Source organism: Myotis myotis, unplaced genomic scaffold (assembly GCF_014108235.1).
Source record: "Myotis myotis isolate mMyoMyo1 unplaced genomic scaffold, mMyoMyo1.p scaffold_m19_p_1, whole genome shotgun sequence".
Taxonomy (NCBI): Eukaryota; Metazoa; Chordata; class Mammalia; order Chiroptera; family Vespertilionidae; genus Myotis; species Myotis myotis.
Genome location: NW_023416313.1, coordinates 171991028 through 172015969, shown reverse-complemented (window position 1 = coordinate 172015969; position 24942 = coordinate 171991028). Strand labels below are relative to the sequence as shown.

The following is a 24942-nucleotide window of genomic DNA, read 5'->3' as shown; positions in this document are numbered from 1 at the left end:
AGAGGGAGAGAGAGAAACATCAGTTGGTTAACTCTGTATGCACCCCAACCGAGAATCAAACTGCTAACCTGGGTATGTGCCCTGACCGGGAATTCTTCAGGTTACGGATTCAATTCCCAATCAGGTCACATACCCAGGTGGCCATTCAGGGCACATATGGGAGGTAACTGATCAATGTTTCACTCTCACATTGATGTTTATCTCTATTTCTCCCCTTTCCACTCTAAAATAAAAAAAATAAACTTACATATCCTCGGGTAAGATTTAAAAATTGGTTTAAATAAATAAAGTAATAAAATGCAGATTAATTTAAAAACTGAAAACATTGATTCATTACATATTAACATAACACATTTTATGAAACAACTATTTTCCAAAGCAAAAATATTTTAGTGAGAAGAGTGGCATCGTTGTGCATTTGTGCAAATCTCTAATTACCTTACTAGAAGACAGCTGGATTCTTACACATACCTGCTTCTGCACTGAGTCTGTTGTGATGTCACCTGTCATGTAGTTTCTGGAAAACACTGTACACACAAGAGAAATGAGAATGAAACAAGAACATGACAGTGATTATGAGAATGGTTCTTACCTTGTGAGACCTGTTCTTGAGGAAGCAGAAATATTTTGTTGCCAGCACTAAAACAATTAATATACCACCACTCCACCCTTTTTGGAAGTAGATGCCTTTAAGAATATTTTCGTCATTATTCACTGGCTTTGTCCTATTCCTCTAAAGGTCTGTGATCCATTTACAGACTAATGAAATCAAGTCTAAGGCAGAACGTAAGTCTTCTGTGACCTTTTACCCTTCCCAGTCTAATGAAACATACGTCATCTAGGTCACAGTCCCTCTACTTTTCTTCGTAACTTCTCACTTTATTGATAAACCATAAAGGCATATAGACATATTTTTGAACTGGGATCTGAGGAGGGGAGTAAGACCATCGTTAGGGCCTTTCTTTCTATCCCGGAAGACTTAGGGAAGGAAAACCTCACTATTACCTGGAGTCTAGACTCTGTCAAAATGTAAAACCAGGGACACTGACGACCAATTCCTGGAGGCCTGCCTAACGTGGGACAGAATTATCTTGAAAATGGCAACACTTCAAGATTTAGCTTTAGTTTGGAAATGTGTGAGTCTAAAAACAGTCTCTCAAGTCTCTCTACCTTTTGGTCATCAGCACACCATTGGTCTTCTCTTTATTCTGCAACATCAATACCACCCTCATTTGATTCCAAACACAGAGTGACATATCTGCGTCCAAAATAACCAAGTCCTTGTTTTCATTAAGGTGTCTGTAGAGCCTGGCCCTTCTCACTGCCACCACCCCGTTGTCGTCCTGGTTAAACAACCTGTTGGTCTTGATTCAAGGCTTTCTGTTTCTCTGTCCATCCTGTGTAACAGAGCCTGATTTATTTTTTCCACATACTACTATCATGACATTTCTTTGCTCAAAAGTCTTTAGTGTTGTCTTACTTTGTACCATGCTACAAATCTGCTTTATTTCTATCTTCTTCCACTTTTGTTATTGCATTCATGTTTCTATTTTTCCCTTTTTATCTAAACCTAGATTATTCAAAACTCAATTTAAAACCAATCTCTGTAAATGGTTTTTACTCCTCTAATCTGCCTTGATTTCCCTCTCCTCTGAAATAGAGTAGTGTCTGAAGTTTGTACCACAGTTTGGTATGTAATTAAATACTTTTATTAATTGTTTGTTTTTGTTTCAGTGATGTTAATTTTTTTTCCTCTGCACAGGCTGTAAGTTTCTTAAGAACTTGGCTAGAATTTCATCCTGGGAAAGACTCTTGATTTGGGCAACTGCTCAGTGATTTCTTAAATAATTATTCTCTAAATTATTTTTGTGTTGGTTACATCAGGATGGTCTTAACATCTGAGAAACAGTCCAAGTCTGATAAATAATATCTAGCGTAATGCTATTCCCAAGTATAGTTTAATAGTTCATGTACGTATTCTAAATTTGTCAAATTTTCTTATAGCTATTTCTGCATTTGAAGTTCAGCCAGTTTCTACTGAGGTCCAAGAAGGTGGAATTGCTAGATTTGCATGCAAGATTTCATCAAACCCTCCTGCAATTATAACATGGGAATTAAATCGAACAACTCTACCTGTATCTATGGACAGGTAAATACAACTTTTCATGAGACTATATGGGACAAAGACCATTATGGAACTCATTTTCATAGATGGTGTCAATAATCAACTTCTTGGTTAATCCTCACCTGAGGATATTTTCTCCATTGGTTTTTTAAGAGAGAGTGGGAGGATGGGGGACAGACAGATAGAAACATCGATTGGTTGCCTCCTGCACACACCCAAGCAGGGCTGGGGATGGAACTTGCAACTGAAGTACACAAACCAGCCACTGCATAGTTAGTTATGTTTTAGGGAACTGTGGTGACACAAATGAAAATCATTGAATCAAGCTAATATATATTAAAAGATCTGTAAAGTAATGCATTTGCCACTTTAAAGGGTTGAATATGTGAAATGTTATAGAATATATGTTAAAATCTACTACAAAGAGTTTAATCATCTTTCTTCTCATAGCAGGGTAACTGCCCTACCAACAGGGGTATTGCAGATCTATGATGTTGGCCCAAGGGATGCTGGAAATTATCGTTGTGTTGCTGCTACTGTAGCCCACAGGCGTAAAAGTATGGAGGCTTCTCTAACAGTGATTCCAGGTACCTCGTAGAAGTTCTGTTTTTAGTTTTTAATTGACACAACTATTAATTTTTATTTTCTGGCTATAATAGTATGCCATCAAATAGTACTTTAGTTTCATTTAAAATACTGTAATCTATTTGGAAAATGGTCACTTTTATGTATTAAACAACTCTTCTTTCATAGGCTAGCTTGTTATATGTCATGTTAGAGTCAATATCTTTAAGAAAGATTGGGTTTTTTGTAAATATTTCACTTTTAAAAATCCTATATAATAAAAGCGTAGTATGCAAATTGTCCCCTCCACCAGGAGTTCTTCTGGGAGTTCGACCAGGGGGTGGAGCAACTCGGGGAAGGGAGGGAGTACCCGACAGGCCACCACCAGCCACTAGGGATGCTATCACTGCACAAATTTTGTGCACTGGGACTCTAGCCCTATATAATAAAAGGCTAATATGCAAATTGTCCCCTTGAACAGGAGTTCAACCAGGAATTCCACCAGGGCGTGGGGCCAGCCCGCCAACTGCCCACGGCCCCTACCCCCTGCCCGGCCCCACCCCCGGTTAGCCCCCCAACCCTGATTGGGGATGGGGTTGGCCAGCCAGTCTCCCACGTCCCCTCTGCCCAGCCCAATCAGCCCTGATCTGGGTGGGCTGGCCGGACCCCACCCGTGCATGAATTCCTGCACTAGGCCTCTAATATATATATGTGTATATGAAATACAAAAAGGAAAATAGCAGTTATCCATTTCCACCAGAATTGTCCATTGTCAATAAAGAGATACTTGTTTCCAGTTTGGTATTTTTTGTTTGTTATTTTAAGAAAAATCATAATTTGCATTTGTGAAAAAATACATGCTTATTGTAAAGAATAATGTTTATAAAAGTAAAAAAAGTACAAAGATATATCCTGACCTGGTGGCTTAGGATCGACCCAAAAGGGTCACGGGTTTGATTCCCAGTCAGGGCACATATATAGGGTCGTGGGTTCAATTCCCAGTCAGGGTGCATACAAGCAACAACCAATTGATGCCTCTCTCTGTCTCTCTCTCTCCCCCTGCTCTCCTTCCTCTCTCTCCAAAATCAAAAGACATATCCTCAGGTGAAGATTTTTAAAAAGTATAAAAACATAATATAGTTTTAAAATATCCCCAATTCCAGTACTCAGAAAGTATTATTATTAACATTAAATGAACATAAATTTTTTCATTTTGCCATACATGAATATAATTAAAAGGGAAATTAGCTTGAGACTAATATGAAGAAATATATATAGTGCTAAAATGGAATTATACATAGATGCTGATTTTTATTTTAAAATAATTAAATTTACTTGAATATACTGGAAGAAAACTTGGACCAAAGACACTGTTAAACTTCACTTGATTGTTTCCTCTTCACAAGAGCTATTACTTCTCAAAGGACCCTGTAAAGTAAAAAATTTGTTTTGAAAATCATGAAGAGACTGAAATTATATTTTTAAAGCTTTGTTTTAATTTGAGGTATTATCTGTCAGCTTCCTGGTATAAAAGATAGAAACAAAAGCACTCTCCTTCCCTTCCTCCTATTGTCACATGAATTCTTAAAAACATTAGTGAAAGTATTCAATGAATCTTTCAACCTCAATTAAAAATGAATAATATGGAAACAACTCATGTCCATCAGCTGATGAATGGATAAATAAGATGTGTTCTATTTATATAATCATTCTGTTATTGTTTAATAAAAAGATATGAAGTACTGGCACTGCTACAACATGGATGAATCTTGAAAACATGCTGTTAAAAGAAGCCAGTCACAAAGGAAGGACCATGTAATGTACGGTTCTTTTTTTAATGAAATGTCTAGAATAGATAAATCCAGAGAGACAGAAAACAGAAAGTAGCTTAGTGTGGTTGCCGGGCTATGGGAAGAGGAACTTGGAGAGTGACTGTTAATGGGTATGGGGTTTCTTTTGGGCGTAATGAAAATGTTTTAAAATTGATTTGGTGATGGGTGCACAACTCTGAAAATACTAAAAACCATTGAATTATACTTCAAATAGATGATTGGATGTTATGTGAGTTTTAAAAAAAGAAAAAAAGTGAATAACTTACAATAGATATTTTCACTTACAATTTATTTTTTATATTCTGCCTTTTTCTCTCCAAAGCTAAGGAGTCTAAATCTTTCTACACACCAACCATTATAGCAGGTCCACAGAACATAACCACATCTCTCCATCAGACTGTTGTTTTGGAATGCATGGCCACAGGAAGTCCCAAACCAATCATTTCTTGGAGCCGTCTTGGTATGTCTTCGGGGGGTGAGGGTTTGATTCCCAGTCAGGGCACATATATAGGGTCGCGGGTGTTCTTTAAATTTTGTTCATTATAGTGAAACTGATAAAATATAACAAAGCACGTTTGGCAATTAGGTGGTTTTTAACTTTTTGGCACGTTAGTGTACAGAGAAATGGTTTTAGTGTAGAGAATTTTATAGTTTTTATGATAGGATTGTTTGGAGAATGATCTTTGGAACTAATTTTTTTTAAAATATATATTTTATTGATTTTTTACAGAGAGGAAGGGAGAGGGAAAGAGAGTTAGAAACATTGATGAGAGAGAAGCATCGATCAGCTGCCTCCTGCATGCCCCCCACAGGGGATGTGCCCTCAGCCAAAGTACATGCCCTTGACCTGAATCGAACCCGGGACCCTTGAGTCCGCAGGCCGACGCTCTATCCACTGAGCCAAACCGATTAGGGCTGGAACTAATTTTTGATTCTGTTTTACATTGTTTTAACTGAAGTGTTCTCTCTGAAATAGATCACAAGTCCATTGATGTCTTTAATACCCGGGTACTTGGAAATGGTAACCTCATGATATCTGATGTCAAGCTGCAGCATGCTGGTATATATGTTTGTCGGGCCACTATCCCAGGCACACGAAACTTTACAGTTGCCATGGCAACTTTAACTGTATTAGGTATGTTTTCTTTTTTTTCTGTATTCTAGAGAATCTTACATTTTCACATTTGCTGTTTTATCTCATTCATAGCTTACTTCCACCTTTCTTGAATTTTGTATTACCAGTATGAAGGTTGAGCTGAAGTTTCTTAATCTAATGATAATTTTTAGGAGAAAATTAAAGTCCTATGTTAAAATATAACTGTTATTCTCAAGTCACTCTTCTATTTACCTATATACCATTATATTCCTTCTTACTTAAGCTTCCCTCTTTTCTCCTCACCCACCCACAAATCCATATACCCATTCACCAATCTAAAACTGTAATCTGTTGATTGTCTATATGGATTCACAAGAGGCTATGTATTGGGCTTAGTTAAATAGGATTATGGTACATATCTTTTTAGAGTGTTTATATAGATGGTCTCAATAAGGAAAGCCTGGGTGAAGTGGACATCTCCCTGAGCAATGCATGGAAAAGGCATCTGGATAGATACATGTAGAGCGTAGACTGGAGGCTCAAAATGTCACATATTTTCAGGGGTGGGACTTGGTCATTTTCTCTACTCTTCCTTCACTCTTTGTATCATTCCCTATTGGGATCACAGAAATATATTTTTCTTTCGTTTTTCTTTTTTTTTAAAACAGCTCCTCCTTTATTTGTCGAATGGCCAGAAAGTTTAACAAGGCCTCGAGCTGGCACTGCTCGATTTGTATGTCAGGCAGAAGGAATCCCCTCACCCAAAATGTCATGGTTGAAAAACGGAAGAAAGATACATTCAAATGGTAGAATTAAAATGTACAACAGGTAGGCTGTGTCATTTTGCTACTATTTTAGATAAGATATAATGGCTTTAGTAATTTTTATGTTACATGGCTATAATTATAATATCAAGTACTTCTGTTATCTTGGTATTTAACACTAAAATAAACTAAGAAATTTACTAAGATTGTAATATCAGCATGCACATAAATCCTTTTATATGTAGATCATCGAAGTGGTTAACTATACTGAAATGAATGTTGGACAGTTCCCCCAAGACCTTATAGTTCTTTTTTTATTTTATTTTATTTTATTGTTTAAAGTATTACAAATAGTAGTACATATGTCTCCTTTTTTCCCCATTGGCCTTCCCCTGGCCTCCCCCCCTACCCCTTGGCGCATGCCCTCACTCCCCCCCCCCCAATTATACTTCTGATGAGCAAGTAGCTAAGTTATTATAAGCAAGCATATTAACCCTTGGGGTCTCAGTTCCTTCTTCTATAAATGAAGAAATTAGCAAGAAATAATTGATTCTCTAAGAATTCCTTCACAATTCAAACTTAATGATTTTAAGAACTCACTTTTATTAGTATAAATATGAATCTTTTGTAGCATTCTCATTTATGTTGGACAAAACTTTAAAAATTTTTGTTGACCTCAATTTTATGTCACATTGCAATATTATATAAGTTAGATGCTAAAAGTAATATATTTTCTTAATGAAAGCCAAGTTTTTAAAAAGGAATTAAGCTGTCATCTAAAGCAAACAGAATTTGGGGGTATCACAAGTATTTACTTATGTAGACTCAGAAAATAAGAATAATTTTAAGCAATTCATATAGATTTTTCAGTAGGGCTGACTATACATTTTTTTGTTCGTAGTAATTTTTGTCATTTAAAATGAGCGTACACGTAGCAATAGTTTAACTTTATTTTTACATTATTCTTAGAATTTTTCATAGAAATAAATACATTTTTTTCTTTTCTTTAGTAAACTGGTAATTAACCAGATTATTCCTGAAGATGATGCTATTTATCAGTGCATGGCTGAGAACAGCCAAGGATCTATTTTATCTAGAGCCCGACTGACCGTAGTAATGTCAGAAGACCGTCCCAGTGCTCCCTATAATGTGCACGCTGAAACCATGTCAAGTTCAGCCATCCTTTTAGCTTGGGAGAGGCCACTTTATAATTCAGACAAAGTCATCGCTTATTCTGTGCACTACATGAAAGCAGAAGGTAAGCAATTAGAGGAGTGTCTATCTTTGAGTTCTACTTGCACTCATGGATTTGTTTTCAGTCTGAATGATGTCTTACATCATCCACATAATATTTATTTTTCATATACTATTTTTGAAGTTCTATGGCAATTGTCTCTAGTCTGTCAGGTGTATATATTTTTTTTAATTTTGTAGTATTATATACTTTGTGTATATAAGTATAGCTTAAGATATTTTTATAAGTTAAGTACCATCTCTGCCAGGTAAAATATAGAGTAGTGTGTTTATGGATTTCATTTCAGCAAATATATAAATTTCTTAACTAAGACTTCGTATGCCAACTTAAGTATGCAGTTACATAGGACCAATGGTGTGACTGCTTAATAAAATAATGTAGTAAAATATAGTCACTATGTCATGTTCTTTTTAAAGGGGAAAGTAAACATTATCGAATTCCCCATATATTTGGTTTTATAGATTTTGATCTCTGAATATTGGATAACACATTATTGATATTTTATTATATAAAAGTAGAAATCAGATCTATCTTCAGATTTTTATTTTGAACTATTCAATTTTTATCCTTATTGTTTCTTTCGGCAAAAATTTTAGAGGAAAAGGAAAAACTGCTTACTAGTCCTAGAGATTTCTCTATTGATTTTTTTTTTCATAGAAAACATAATAGAAGTTTACAGATTTTAGTTTTATATACAAACAGCCTAACTTTTATGCAATAGATATTAAAAACATATCCAAACACCCAATGAATGGTGATGTAATAAAATTGTCTGTAGAAACAGGTGGTTTGTTGTTTGTTTTTTTTGTACTTTGAAGTAGTATTTTGAAAAAGAATATTTTGAATTTAAATCAGGGGTCATGGTAGCAAGAAGAATGAAAGTCTGATAGCTGAGCTTGTTGTAGTATGTTAATTCCCTTTTCAGTGATTTAGGAAGGTAAAAGGAATGCTGGTTTTGGTGGAGACCACTCTTGTTCGCTATTATGGTTCTTTCATTAGAGCCTCCACATGTAGCTCAGTGGTCTATTCAAGGATAGAACAAGGCTTTTTAATTCGAACTCAAGGACCTTGTTTGCTAGGTCAGAAATCGTACTATGCAGCTCCTAATTAACGAGACATTAGGCAGTCTGTTGTGAAATGCCTGTAATCTTGTCTAATTAAAATGCTATCAAGTTCATTCAGAAATGTGGGAAAACTTAATAGTGGAATTTGCCTTCTGTTTTGTTTATAAATCCAGTGTGGAAAGAAGGGGCCCTGTCCTTAGAGAGTTTTGATTAAGTTGACATCCATTTACCGTGAATTATTCACAAAGCACAGTCACGACCAGGGCTCTTGTTCCACTTTACAGGTTTGCTCTGTAGGAATTAAGTCCGACAAAGACAAATCCTCTTCCCTACCTTGCCATGCATATTTTATTAAGAATTGCTAAGGATTTTTTTCCTCTTAAGAAAAGAAAAAAGCTCATTGTGAAACAAAGCATTCTGAAGCACATTCTGTGCTTCCCGGTTCTTTTGCTTTCAATATAAATAAAAGAACAACGTGTGTCAGTCAAATTTAATAGAATCTCTAGGGGCAAAATGAGATCTTTTGCAGGACAACTTTTGGTTTGGTTTGTTTTTATAAAGAGTAGAGACATTACATTCCCTACTGTCTGTCCATTTATGTTTAAAATAAAGAAGAAGCCCTGAGTTCAAGCAAGTAAAATTTAACCTTATGAGTGACAGTATTCTGCAGTGTGAAGCTTTGTGTGTTCCTGCCACACGTTGTCTCTGCTGTGGGTTTTGACTTAATATTAATGGAGTTTAGAGAAGGTTAATTATTTCCAGTTTGATTTATTCAGAAAAATGCAAACTAGTCATTTGTAGCTAGACAAATGAAATTACTTTTAGAAAATAAAGACCTTCCTATTCACATTTTTTTTAAAGGGTAACAAAAGGTAACTGAGAGAGATTAGACTCAAGGCCCCGTGTTTTACAGTGCGGGAAAATGGTCTTGTTAATTTTATTTTGAATATTCTTAATTTTTAAACACTGATTCTTTAATGTAGGTTTAAATAATGAAGAGTATCAAGTCGTCATCGGAAATGACACAACTCATTATATTATTGATGACCTAGAACCTGCCAGCAATTATACGTTCTACATTGTGGCATATATGCCAATGGGAGCCAGCCAGATGTCTGACCACGTGACACAGAACACTTTAGAGGATGGTAAGAAAACATGATCCTAGGTCATTAAGTATGAACATTAGTATGTTTAATCCATTAAAAAAATAAATATGTTCTTGTTGATTAAGAAAAACAGATGTGGTAATCAGAAGGCTAATTTGCTATTTCATATCTGACTTTCACTGTTTGACAGGAACATGATAAGAATAAAGAAAACTTTATAATTCATAATATAAGTTTAATAAAAATTCTAGTTTTGTCATTGTATTTCTTCAAGGTCCTTAGTTTAAATTGTAAATATGTAGCAGTTTTTATTTTTTTTAACTTTATTTATTTTTTACTGAGTATATTCTCTAGGCATGAATAAATATAAGGGCAGTTACATACTGAGTGTATATAATGACTGGAGGTCAGAGGTATTAGACTTCTGAAACTGGGAGTTTATGAAATTTAATACCTGTCAGTTAAAAAAATTATAAAATCTGATTTTATTTTTAGATACAATATGGTTATTCTACTTAAGGAGGAAAGTAATACTTGTTCAGTTTGTCACCTGATTATGGTTGGAAATGGAGTTGTGGCAGGCCTTCATATATTCTTACAGTGGAGGAAGTTCCTTTTATTAAGACAGTAGCAGAGAACTAAGTCTCTTTCTCCAGAGGCTAGAAGGCCCATGTTTATACCTTGCAGTGTGAAAAGGAAATTATTTGAAATATGCTTAATTATACTGTTTCCCTTTATATATGTTTTCTCATCCTGAATAAATGATCCATCCTTAGTTTTCAAAAACATTTTTATAGAAATGATTCCCAAATCTTTTTGTTACTGTTCATTGGGTCCCATATCTTTTACTTATATCTTTATGATGCCACGTATTTAGATGCTTTTAAATTCAGAGATTGACTAAATGAAAAAGTTATCACTGATCTGAATACTGAATTCAGTTTGTTTCATTTTGGAGTGAGGCACAGTACATATGACCTCTCTAGTTATCTCCGTACATTTAACAGCCTCTTAACACGCGTGTCTAAAGTGAAACACAGGCTAGTGTTTTTTTGTTTTGCTTTTTGGGTGTTTTTTTTGGGAGGAGTGTATGAGGTATTCTCCTCATATCCTTGAAGAAAATGAATCTAAGCATACCCTACCTGGTTTGGCTCAGTGCATAGGGCTTCGACCTGCGGACTGAAGGGTCCCAGGACAATTACCATGGTTGCAGGCTCCTCCCCGGCCTGGGCCCTGGTCAGGGCGTGTGCATGAGGCAACAATCAATGTGTTTCTCTCACATTGATATTTCTCTCTTATTCCTCTCTCTTCCACTCTCTCTCTAAAAAAAAAAAAAAAAAATCAATGGAAAAATATCCTCAGGTGAGGATTTAAAAAAAGAAAGAAAGAAAATTAGTCTAAGTATAGCAAGCAACTTGTTAAAGCTTGCCAATTCCAGTTAAGTTATGATCTCAAAGTTTTTCTCCTTTAAACCTTTCCTCACTCTGCGACTTTTAAATTTAATGTTTGATTTTGTGTTGTGGATGACATACAGACCTCTGACACTGCTTTTCAGATTTCTGCAAGAGTCTCTCCTATTTTCTAAGCTCGTACTTCTCAAACGCAGATGTGCGTGTCTCCTGGAGTGCACAGCAGTGCACAGCCAATACAACTAACACGTGTGGAGTGCTTATCCCTGCCTATTCTGTAAACCTTTCCTTCACTGTCTTGTTTAATCCCTACAGAAGTCTATGGTAGAAGAACTATTGTTATGTGAGCTTGTAGAGTGTAGGGGATAAGAATGTGTGCTCTGTTCCTTCACTTACAAGCTTGTGACCTTGGGCAAGTGATTTGACCTCTTTGTATCACAGTTTCCTCAGCTGTAGAGTAGAAATGGTAATGTTACTTTTTACAGTGAGTTTTTGTGAACATTTTTTTGTTCATACACATAAAGGAATGCTTAGTAAATTGATTTTCCCTTTTCTACCTATTAGTGCATCATTTATCCTACAAATGTTTATTGAGTACCTGTGATGTGTTATGTAACATGTAGTGGTGAACAAAAAGCAAAAAAAACCTGTCCTTGAACTTAAGAAGCTTACTTCCTAGTGGGAGAGGGGGTAGAAGAACAATAAACATGATAAATAGTCATGTTAGATAGTGCTAAGTGTTGTGGAGAAGGAAAAAAGCAACAAGGAAAGGAAGTATAAAATGTTGAGAGGGTTTGAGACTTTGGACAGTCACCAAAGAAGGGGCTCACTGAGTAGGTGACATTTGAATGAAGACCTGAAGGAAATGAACATGAGAGAGCTGGCTAGGCGGATGACTGGGAAGTGCATTCTAGGCAGAGGAAATGGAAATTGCTAAGGGCCTGAAACACAAGTGTGGAAAGCGGTGGGAGATGAGGCAGAGAATTAATGGGAGTTGACCATGTAAGCAGATATGGTACAAAGAGGACTTTGGCTTTGAGTAAAATGGGAGCTGTTTTAAGCGGAAGAGTGACAGCATCTAACTTGCATTTTAACAGCTAATGTATTGAGAACAGGTAGTAGGAACAAGGGCAGAAGCAGGGAAATCTGTTAGGAGGCTGTTGCAACAATACAGGCTAAAGGTGATGGTGATGGGGACCAAGAGGGTGGCAGTGGAAATCGCTGAGCCACAGGATTGAATGTGGATGTGTGTTTGGAGGAGTCAGGGATGACACAAAGATTTTTGGCTTGAGTTAGACAAATAATTGCCATTAACTGAGATTGGAAAGACTGTAAAATGAGCTATTATCATCCTCATTTTATATTTGAAGAAGCACAGAGAAGTTAATTGGCCAACATCACACTGAGTAGTAAGTGATAGAATGAGGATTCAAAAACACAAGCTATGCTTGGTCCTTTCTCACTATTTTTCCTTTTTTTTTTTTTTCCTGATTTGTACTCTGAAAAACCTGTGCTAGGGCTGAAGGCATCTCTTCTTTATTATGTTATATGTTGCTGTTAAGAGAACTCAGTTGTTACTGGTGTGCTGATTGACAGTTTTTATTCTAAATATTTATAAGCAACCTGTTTTCTTACATGACTAGTTCCCCTGAGACCTCCTGAAATCAGTTTGACAAGTCGAAGTCCCACTGATATTCTCATCTCCTGGCTGCCCATCCCAGCCAAATATCGGAGGGGCCAAGTGGTGCTCTATCATCTGTCCTTCCGCCTAAGCACTGAGAGCTCCATCCAAGTTCTGGAGCTCCCGGGGACCACGCATGAGTACCTTTTGAAAGGACTGAAACCTGATAGTATCTACCTAGTGCGGATTACTGCTGCCACCAGAGTGGGGCTGGGAGAGTCATCGGTATGGACTTCACATAGGACACCCAAAGCTACAAGTGTGCAAGGTAAATCTCTAAAGATGATTGAGGAAGAATAACTGTATTTATTCCTTGGAATCAATTTTTTCTTATTTAAGTTATGTTCATATTTTTAAATTTTGTTTTATGAATAATAGTATCCTATAAATCATGGACTTAATTGAAAAAAATTTAAACTTTTTATTGAGTAGTCCCTTTTTGCATAGAACTCATTAGTGTGTAAAACCTTTTGCCAAAACCGGTTTGGCTCAGTGGATAGAGCGTCGGCCTGCGGACTCAAGGGTCCCGGGTTCGATTCCGGTCAAGGGCATGTACCTGGGTTGCGGGCACATTCCCAGTGAGAGATGTGCAGGAGGCAGCTGATCGATGTTTCTCTCTCATCGATGTTTCTAACTCTCTATCTCTCTCCCTTCCTCTCTGTAAAAAATCAATAAAACATATTTAAAAAAATAAAATAAAATAAAAAATAAAACTTTTGGTTATAATATTTGTTTGCTCAGCAAATCTTTCATGGACAAATCAGTCCAAATCAAACTGAATTACCAAAAGTTATATGTATGTATGTGTGTGTGTGTATATATATACATATATATATACACATATATATAAATAGCTAATTAATATTATTGCCATATGTTTTTTAAAATATCAGTTTAATAGAAACACCGTAAGACTAGGAAATTCTATGCCTTCTTCTTTTACTAATGTGGAATGTAACCTGACTGGTTTTGTTGGTGTTAATTGATTAATAGTAATGCCTGTTCTATCACAGAGGAATATTGGATGGTCAGAATTAGAAAGTACTTGTCTCTTTAAAAAATACACAAATATAGGTATTATTTTGTTCTTATTTATATGCCTTAGTCTTTTAGATATTATTTTATGTATTTAGTTCTGTCTCAAACTTTAATATCATTGTGAAATTTTGAAAATTATAGTATAGTTGTTGATTTGAATATTTTGCAACCATTGGCTTGCCATCTGAAATCTCTACTTTCCTGGGTTTTCACTTAAATTATGTGGTTTTTTCATACATAACATTTCTGGTGAATTTTTCTAGCCCCTAAGTCTCCAGAGTTACATTTGGAGCCTTTGAACTGCACCACCATTTCTGTGAAGTGGCAGCAGGATGCTGAGGACACGGCTGCCATCCAGGGCTACAAGCTGTACTACAAAGAGGAAGGGCAGCAGGAGAACGGACCCATCCTCTTAGACACCAGTGACCTTCTGTATACACTCAGTGGCTTAGGTGAGTGAGTCTCCACTGCGCTTTTCCTCTTTTCCTTACTCTCTAACCAACTGGAGGAAAAGTTATGGATATAAGCCAGCAGAACTGACTTAATGGTAAAAAGGAAGAAGAATTGACTTTACTACATCACTGTGCGTGTCCTCCTGCTTCAGTCAGTGACTGGTTTTTGACCCACCATTGTGAGTGAACTGACAAGTTGTCAGGTAACCGTGGTATCTTTCTATCTCTCCCCCACCCCTGAGCATCTGCTTTTCTTTCTGAAGTTCAGTTTTGGTAGAGTGGGATCCTGGTCAATTAAATTGTGGGTGTGTGGTGGATGTAAATTGTCAGTGTAAAATAGGAATATTCCCAAAGGATCAGAGAATACACAACAATTGAGTATAACAGAAATTGCTCGAAAGTGCTATGTAGGTGTATTATTTTACATGTATAAAATATATGTAAGTTATGTACAAAATAATGCTCATATGTGACCTATGTATATATGAATATTTACTTTATGTAGCTCTAACCCAGACACACTAGAGAAAAAGCACTTAACTTTGTGAATGCGTTCAGCAGAGTTCTGAACGATGCTGCTTTATTCCCCATTCATCTTAATTTTGCTGAGGGCAAGAATCTCATGACATATAACATGTTTAGTAGAAAGGAAAGAAATGTTTGTCTACAATAAATATGAGGTATAAACTGATATCTACTCGAGGTATAAAATGCACACTTAGCTATTTGTTGCTCATGAGTGGATTTTTCACCCTTAAGTACAAAGGGGCAACTCCAATTGTGATTACCAAGCAAATTCCTACTGAGTTGTTACAGCGCCTTCTGCACATATTGGACTTTACAATGCACGCTGGCTTTCCCTGTCACAGACCGCCCTTTGGGTGCAGGAAGGAAGAGGCACAGTGGTCCCAAATGGGCTGCCCCACATCCGTCCCTGGCCTCCTGGTAGCACAAACCGTGAGAGCAGCATTAGACACGCTCCCCTGTGCAGTAGGAAGCAGTGGTAGGGGTCTGCTTTCAGACACAGGGGCATAGAACCCCATCTTCTGGCTCTTGGCTACAGCTTCCCAGATGGCATTTTGCTTATAATCGTATTGTGTCCGAGTTTAATTTAATCTGCTTTTGGCTAAATAAGTTTTACTATTGATCTCTGTCACATAGCTTTGTAAATGACGAGAAATTGCAGATGCTCCAGGGTGACCTTCCTTAAACCATTGACACTGAACTGATGTTGCCTAACCTACTGTCACCAGAGTCAGCAGTAGGACTTTCTAGCCATGGCTTCTCAGTGTGCACTCCCTTTCCATAGGCATATCACTTATTCAAAAAGGTTGTCCTCAGTATCAAGTAAGGAACAGGATTTGGGACAATTGTTGATAGAAAATCACACATCAAACTCACTGCTAAGGAAATATAAATATGTTGAAGACACAAAAACTAGTTTCATAGAGCACTCCCCCTTGAATATTCAGGTCACTTATTCTAATCAAATGAATAATTAGAAAAATACAAAATAAATTTCTGCTTATTGTGGAAAGATTAAAAAGCAGTTAAGACTTTGGCAATGAAAAACAATTCTTTAAAATTTAAAAATTTTCTACATATGCATATATATAAAGAAGAGCCGTCACTCCCCCCCCCCCCCCAACTTCCTGAACTTTAAAGAAAAGGTAATGATGATAAATCTCTAGAGTGGGACTGGGGAACCTTTTTTCTGCCAGGCACCATTTGGATGTGTATAACATCATTCCCAGGCCATACAAAATTATCAACTTAAAAAATTAGCCGGGTATATTTGGTCATACATTTAATTAATTCACTCCTAATGCCTTGGCAGGGACAGACCAAATGATTTCTCAGGCCTTTTATGCCCTGTGGGCCAGATGTTCCCCACCCCTGTGAATCTAGAACATAGTCACTTTTCTGGGATTCTTCTCTTGAAAATGGACATTTGGTTTCTCAAAACATATACCAGGGTGTATATGGCTCCCAACTGTACTAAGTAGGTGAGAGGCTGAAATCCTAAAATGTTCATCTTCAACCTTCCCCAGTCTGTGGTGTCTTTGAATCTACAGTTGCCTGAACAGCTACTGTGGCTTCGTTAATTTTTGTCTGTGGCTCTCTGAGCTCTTCTGTACGCAGCAATCACAGAATTTGAGCAGCTTTATTAAGAACTCTATCTCCTGTGTCCAAACCAAGAATATGCTTGTCTAAAGCAACAGGCAATCCCTCTTTTGTTTCACTTGCTTTAGCAACTGCATCCTGTGTCAGGCGCTCCTGGACCAAAATGAGAATTGTCTTAAGCATTGCTAGGTAATCGTGACACTGAATCTGAAGAAGGCTAGCCAAAGCCATTACACCAGCCTTGAAATCAGGATTCTTTTTTTAAAATTCTTTTATTCTTTTTTTTTTTTTTTTAATTTTAAAATCCAGATTCTTTACATCCAGATTGATCAATGGCTCTGAATTCTTAACTGCATTGTCAGCATTTGTTTGTATTATCAAGTACTGAGTCCTTGTATTTTTCATCATTATCTCCATATTCAAGTCTAACAGCTAAACCAAGAAGCCAGCCAATTGCTTCTTGTCAGTCTTGAATCTTGGACAGTTAACATCTGTGAGATACTTTGCAATTGAAGCTGGCTGGGTTGTGGTAGTTGAGGGCTGTCAGCTTGATCAGAACATGGTCCAGGCATCTCACTCTGGTTGTCTCTCCCCCCCCCCCCCCGGGGGGGGGGCTTTTGGTGAAAGAAGAGAGGCGAGGACCATCTTTGTTGAAATCTTTAATAATCTATAATAATAAAAGCATAATATGCTAATTAGATGGGATGGCCAAACAACTTTCCGGATGACCTTCCGGATGAAGCTGGGGCTGCGAGGGCTGAGCCCCTTGCACGAATTTCATGCATTGGGCCTCTAGTTTCTAAATAAAGTTTTTACTACTGTAAAACTTTATTTTCTCCTGTGTTGTAAAATGAAATCACATATACTGCTTATGTTATAACACATATGCTGCTTATGTTATAACTAGAGGCCCGGTGCACAAAAATTTGTGCACTGGCGGGGGGAGGGGTGTCCCTCAGCCCAGCCCTCTCACAGTCTGGGACCTCTCGGGAGGTCCGCTCCCCAGGTGGCAGATGGCAGGCCAGGATCCCATGCTGGGTTGCAGACTGCCGCCCCGCCCCGGGTCGCACACGGCAGGCCCGGATGGTGGATGGCGGCGGGGCAGGCAGCGGATTGTGCTGTCCTGCCCTGCCTGCAGTATGCAAATGTAACGGCCATCTTTGTTGGGTTAATTTGCATACTCTTCTGATTGGCTGATGGGCATAGCGAAGGTACGGTCAATTAGCATCTTTGTCTTTTATTCGTGTAGATTTCCTTTGTGTATACTATTTGGGGTAATTCAGTAAGAAATCTCTTTATAATGCATAAACTAGGAAATGATTTTGTTACAGTCAGTATATCCTGTGTATTAAAATAACTCCATATTATCCTGGCTGGTGGTTAGAGCATCGGCCCAATTCTGGTCAAGTTCTTGGTAACTGAGTTGCAGGTTTGATCCTTGGTCCCAGTTGGGGCATGTGTGGGAGGCAACCAATCAATGTGTTTTCCTCATAATGATGTTTCTTTCCACCCCCACCCCCCTTCACTTTCTGTAAAAATCAATGGGAAAAATAACCTTGGGTGAGGATTAACAAAAAATAAAATAAAATATATAAAAACTCTATATTTCCTGACTGTGGAATTAGACTGAGTGATTGGACTCGTTGCAGTGCAGGTAACAGAGGACTTGGTCCCAAGGCTTTCTTGTTGGATGCAAAGTTCCGCACTCCAGGAGTTGCCAAAGCCACGGCCGGCATGGCTGACTAGCAGGGATGCAGTTGTGTGGATTTAAGCATCGACGGCTGTTCACTAGACCACCTTTGGATGCCTTTTTAATCATGAGAGCCCTAGGGCCTAGTCTTGCTTTTCTAGAAAGTCACTATTGGGGCTTAGCCATTCTTCCAGCAAGCGAGTAGGTTTAACTCACTAAGCAGGCAAGTGTTAACAGCTCTCACTCTTCTCGTTCTTACTTTTGGCTGTTGGGAGGGCAGTGTGTTCTGTTAACTGAACAGCTGACCATCTGTGACCAGTTTCAGCGAGAGCATCTGGTGGTAGCTGCCTGTTTAACAGAGAGTGATGTGTCTAGAGGGCAGTAGGTTAAGGGAACCCTATCTGTATCTCGCATGGTGAATACTTGCTTTTACTGAGCTTTTGTACATTAAAGATACTCTAACTGGAACTAGATTTACTAAGTGGGCTTGGAAATGAAATGTAAATGCTTCTGTTTGCTGATTCAATGTCAATTTGAGTAACAAACTGATGTCTCAAAATTTCATTTTCAGACTAATCTTAGCCCTTTCTGATGCCCTAATACACATTTTTTTTGTTTCCACTTCTGATAATTAAGTTTTCAGTAAAACTGTGTTATTTGAACACATTTTTCTTGTTAATATATATAGTTCTTTGTTTCTGAAAGAAAGAGGTGAATAAATTTATATTTTTCAATGTGTATAACAAGCATTTTTTATTTTCATAGGTAAGGCATTTGTAGTATTAGATAAAAAGATGTAACAGATATGACCTCTGCTTAAAAAAGGAAGACTAAACAAAAAGATAATAAGTTGACTGACTTATTCACTTTTCTCCAGAATTTCTGATGAACAAAATTTAATTGCACTTATTAATGTAAGTTATTTTAGAAAATTTTACTCCAAACCCTTAAATCTTTGTTCCCTGAAATATAGAATGTTTGGTTTTTTAAAGTAGCTAAAAAGATCCTTGTGTCTTTATTAATATAATATAAATATTGGTAGAACAATGGAAGTATTTTGATATCGCTAGTTTATTCTAGTTTAATGATTTAAAAATACACAGTTTGATTTTAGTTAGAAGTGGTTTACTTTTGGGGAAGTTGGGAGAAAGCATTAGGTTTGTGATTTAATGTTTATGTGATCTGTTTTAAATTGTAGTTTGGGGTTTTTCTTCAAGATTTTGTATCTTTGTAGTTATTATTTTCATTTAGTTTTTTTTCTTTGGCACTTTCAATATTTAGCCAAGTTTTAAGTACAATTTTTAAATGTTTGTTTTTATCACACAATAAACTGAGAGCAAAATTAATAGCACACTTGTATTCCCTGGTAATAGGTTGATTGAAATAATTTGTTCCTCTTTTTCTTTGTCTATTCCAGAAATTGGCTTCAAATTCTGAAGTTTCTAATTTCAAAAGGATTTTTTTCATAAGATGACTGTCAGAAACTGTTCTTACTTATTCAGTCTTTATGTAATAGAGTGAAAGGGAGAGATTATTTAGATGACATTGTTGTTAGTTTAGCATTTATGACATTGATATTATATATTTAGCTTCGATTTTGCCAAAGAACTTGTGCCATTAAATTTCACAGCAAGTATGAGTAGTGAGCATGGGATTTAGCACCGATTATAAAGATCCAAAATATGTTAAATCATTAGTAATGTTTGTAGCTTATTTGCATACCTTCAAAAATCACAGATCCCCCCCCCCCCCCTTTTTTTTTTGAGAAATCCAAAGTTGGAACTTCCAGTTACTGAAGTCAGAAGAAACAGTCCCTGGTTAATAATGTAACTTTAGAGTCCCTTTGCCAGTTTGTATGGAAGCATGATAAAATTAAGTCATATTTATGGATGTTATTTTTTACCATAATAGAATAGAATTTGTCATGTGGTTACATATCTCAAGAAAGAAAATCAAGAACTTCCAATGACACCCTTGCCAGTGTGGTTCAGTTCCTTGGGTGTTGTCCTGTGCACTGAAAGGCTGCTGGTTTGATTCCTGGTCAGGGCACACGCCTGGCATGCAGGAGGCAGCTGATAGATGTTGGGCTCTCACATCGATTTCTTCTTCTTCTTCTTCTTCTTCTTCTTCTTCTTCTTCTTCTTCTTCTTCTTCTTCTTCTTCTTCTCCTTCTCTCTTTCTCTCTCTCTCTCTCTCTCTCTCTCTCTCTCTAAATCAATAAAAAAAACCTTTTAAAAAAAATAAGAAAAAGAACTAATGAACCAAATTGATATAGTCAAGGCAGAACAAGATTGGTGGCATAAAAGAGACTACTTTTATTGGAGAGAGTTCGTTGTGGAACTCACTATAATAGTGATTTTGTTTTGAAGAGAATTAGAATCACTCATTACATGAAATATGGAAGTTACGTTTTAAGGCAGGCCACAGTCTTTTCAGAGACTGTTTCCTCATCTCCCTTATACAAGGAAGTCTTAGATAATACTTAGAAGATGTATGGAAGCATTCTACATGTGAAAATTCTTATATTGCATGGGGATTTTTTGCCATTTCTTGACTGCCCAACTTAAGATAGTAAAAAATACACTATAGCCCTGGCCAGTGTTTCTCAGTGGTTAGAGTGCTGGCCCATGTACCAAAGGGTCACGGGTTTGATTCCTGGTCAGAGGTATGTACCTGGGTTGCAGGTTTGATTCTGGGCCCTGGTTGGAGCGCATGCAGGGGGTAACCAAACCATGTGTCTCTCTCACATGAATGTTTCTCTCTTTTCTCTCTCCCTCTCTTCCTTCCACTCTATAAAAAAATCAGTGGGAAAAAAGCCCTTGAGTGAGGATTAACAAAAATAATACACTATATTTTATAACAAAATCTTCCTAATCGTGAATAATTTCAAATATATCTTTTCATACTGACTTTGAGCTTGTAAATTCATTTCAGATAATCTGGTACCTTGATATCAACTATCAGCTCAAGTATCATTATAGATGCCAGTACTTGAAAAATTGCAAAATCAGTACCTCAAAAGAAATGGAGCATTGATTTCTAAGAAAAAAATCCTACCCTGGCTGGTTTGACTCAGTGGATAGAGTGTCGGCCCTCAGACTGAAAGGTCCCAGGTTTGATTCCAGTCAAGAGCATGTACCTCCATTGCAGGCTCGATCCCCAGCCCAGTCATGGCGTGTGGAGGAGGCAACCAATCAGTGTGTCTCTCTCACATTGATGTTTCTCTCTCTCTGCCTCTCTCCCTTCCACTGTCTCTAAAAATCAATGGAAAAATATCTGCAGATGAGTATTAGCCTCCCAAAAAGTCCTATTACTAAAAAAATGCTGTTAACATCAAGACAATGAAAAAAATATAGCTCTATTTAAAGACAGAATGTTTTGCAGATGGATGAAACTGTGAGAACTGGACAAAAGTTACAGTGCATAATCTAGTTAGCTTTCCTTGCATTCTTTGTCTTGAATGAAAGGGTATCTGCCATTCTAAAATATTTTTGGTATTCTCTGGGTGAACTTAGAGTTTCCATTTGGAAAAATCTTTCCTAGCTTAGAAATCTCAACTCTTCCGGGAATCCTCTTTCAACTCCAAATGGTGTCAGTTATTCCCATGGAACATCATTTGCAATGCTCTATTATTACAGGAGGCATGTGGCATTGACAGATACATATATGTGTGTGTGTGTGTGTGTGTATGTGTCAGTTAAATGATTTTTACATCTGCTGCCTAGGTTTGACTTTAAGGTCCACAACTTGTTAACAGATTAAATCCTGGGTATTTTTGCCTAATCATTTAGATAGGGATAATAATAATAATAGCTATTTTCAATGTTAGGAAGATTAAATGAAATTAGGAACGTCAAGGTTAGCACAATCCATGCCAAATTGCACTCTTAAGTCCTCAGCAAAGTTAGCTGTTGTAGCTGTTTTTTTTTATTTAATTGTTCTCCTCTCAGGGTGGAGCCTAGGAATAGGTATTTTTTTTTTCCATGTTACCTACCATGGTCACTAGATTTGGAAACCAATGCTTCTTGAGTTTTAATATGTATATGAATTACCCAGGAGTCCTGTTAAAATGCAGATTTTAATTCAGTAGGTCAGGGTGGGTCCTGACGTTTTTGCATTTCTGCCCACTTTGAGAATCAAGGTCTACAACAGTGGTTCCCAACATGGGCACACGCCTCACAGGGGGGCAATTTGAGAATGAGTTATTAACAGTGAATTTTTTGCATTTCTTATGGTTGTAGGGGCCTCATATACAGTATATAAATATATAGTGACATATTTATGCATTTCAGTTCTCTATTACATGCTTTGAAACTTTTTGCTATTTTTTCATATCACTTTATATTATTATTTTTAACAATTTCTTAGTGATTTGTTCTCAGTACTTCAACTGCCCTTTTGTTCTTTTATTTTTCTCTTTCATGGGTGCCATGTTCTTTGGAAGCTTGTTTAGACCAAGTTAATAATGGCCTTCTAGGCTTCCTCCATGTGAATAAAAAGAATTATATGTCACAGGGGGCATCAGGATTTTAGAGAAACTTAGGTGGGGCATGGCCAAAAAAAGGTTGGGAACCACTGATCTAGAGGAAGCGTAAGCAAACTTTTTCTATAATAATCCTCAGATATTGAATATTTTAGGCTTTGTGGGTGTTAGGAAGTGAATGTGTATGCCCCCTAAATTCATATTTTGAATGAAAGTTTTGCTGCCATGACCTCTAATGTGACTGTACATAGAGAGCCTTTGAGGTGACAAACGTTAAACGAGGTCATAAGGGTAGGGCCCTAATCCAATAGGGAAAAAAATGAGGAAGAGACAACAGCGCTCTTTCTCCACAGAGTGAGAAGGAAGAGAGCTCTCACCAGAAACTGAACCCTAAAGATCTGATCTTGGACTTGCCAGTTCTGGGATCTGTAAGAAATTAATCTCTGTTGTTGAAGTCCAGTCTGTGGTTGTTATTGCAGCCCAAGTACACTGACAGAGTGGGCCGTATGGTCTCTACCGCAGGTATTCAGCTCTGCCATTGTAGCACAAAAGCAGCCATAGGAAATATATAAATGCATGGATATTGATTAAGTTCCAATAAAACTTTATTTATGGACACAGAAATTTGAGTTTCATTTCATTTTGATGCGTCACAAAATATTTTAAAAAATGTTTCCTGCCGAAACCGGTTTGGCTCAGTGGATAGAGCGTCGGCCTGTGGACTGAAAGGTCCCAGGTTCGATTCCGGTCAGGGGCATGTACCTGGGTTGTGGGCACATCCCCAGTGGGGGATGTGCAGGAGGCAGCTGATCGATGTTTCTCTCTCATCGATGTTTCTAGCTCTCTATCTCTCTCCCTTCCTCTCTGTAAAAAATCAATAAAATATGTTTAAAAAAAAAATGTTTCCTTGTTGGCAAATACGACAACCGTCAGTTTGATCTCTGTTTCTATGAGTCTGTTTTTGTTGTGTTTTGTTTTTCTATATTACACATATAGAAAATACTGTACGTAACCATGCAGTATTTGTCATCCTCTGACTGTTTCATTAGCATAATACCCTCCAGGTCCATCCATGCTGTCGCAGATGGCAAGATTTCTTTTTTTTTTTTTATAGCTGAGTACTATTTTATTATAGATAGATAGGCAAATGTAGGTTTAAAGTTGTTCATACGGAAAATAATACAATAATAAATAATAATACAAAAACTGTGTTTTGTGTACTCAAAACTATAAACCTACTTTTGCCCCAGCTTGTGTGTATATTTATATACGTATATATACGTATTCCACAAAAACAGATTTATAGAAACATATCAAGCTGATGGTTACCAGAGAGAAGATGTTGGGGGATGGGAGAAAAGGTAAAAGGCAATATAGTCAATAATCTTACGATAAGTTTGCATAGTGACCGATGATTATTACTAGACTTAGTGTGGTGATTACAATGTAAGGTATATAAATATCAAGTCACTGTATTGTGTACTTGAAGTTAATATAACATATGCCAACTATACACACATTAAATATATATCATTTTTAGCTGGAAGGCTGACCCAAGGGCAGTGGGCCATATTACTTTAGTTTGCCAATTCTAGGTGTAGACTCTATAATTCTTGTTCTATGAACCTTTTAGGTTCCTGTATTGCTGACTTTCTATGAGGCCAGCTATAGTTTTTAATTATTGTTACCACAAAGCCTCTCTTTAGTTCTACTTTTTATTGAACATTTTATTTGTCATCTTGTTTCTAGTCATATTTCTTAGCTTTCACTTGCGGGGAGAGAGGCCTTCCCTGGGTATCATCTTTGAGTCAGTGTATTTTTTCCTCAAACATGCAGGAAGTAAATGAATCAGTTCCCATGTACACAGATAATAAAGATTCCTTAAGAAAACAGCTTATATTCAAATTTTTGGGGCTGTAATCATTGTATAAAATAATATTAACCAAATCAGCAAATTTCACTCTTTAAAAAACATTTATGGGCCCTGGCAGGGTAGCTCCATTGGTTAGACCGTCGTCCCGATATGCCAAGGTTGTGGGTTTGATCCCCAGCCCGGGCACATACAAGAACCAACCAATGGCCCTGGCCAGTGTGGCTCAGTTGGTTGGGTATCGTCCCAAACACCAAAAGGTTGTTGGTTTGATTCCCGTTCAGGGCACATGCCCGTGCTGTGGGCTCGATCCCCAGTAGGGGGCATACAAGAGGCCGACAATCAATGCTCCCCTCTCACATGGACGCTTCTCTCTTTCTCTTCCT

The 24942-nt window shown here is 37.2% G+C and overlaps 1 protein-coding gene across 1 annotated transcript in view; it reads left to right on the top strand.

Moving 5' to 3' along the window:
• The window catches only part of PRTG (protogenin), a 126386-nt gene that overhangs the window by 62683 nt on the left and 38761 nt on the right, over positions 1–24942 (top strand). Inside the window, exons 3-11 of the mRNA XM_036324824.1 lie at positions 2005–2149; positions 2579–2712; positions 4844–4981; positions 5498–5656; positions 6286–6445; positions 7392–7639; positions 9684–9848; positions 12862–13167; positions 14201–14389. Coding sequence (XP_036180717.1) covers positions 2005–2149; positions 2579–2712; positions 4844–4981; positions 5498–5656; positions 6286–6445; positions 7392–7639; positions 9684–9848; positions 12862–13167; positions 14201–14389 — 1644 coding nt within the window. The remainder of the gene's footprint in view (positions 1–2004; positions 2150–2578; positions 2713–4843; positions 4982–5497; positions 5657–6285; positions 6446–7391; positions 7640–9683; positions 9849–12861; positions 13168–14200; positions 14390–24942) is intronic.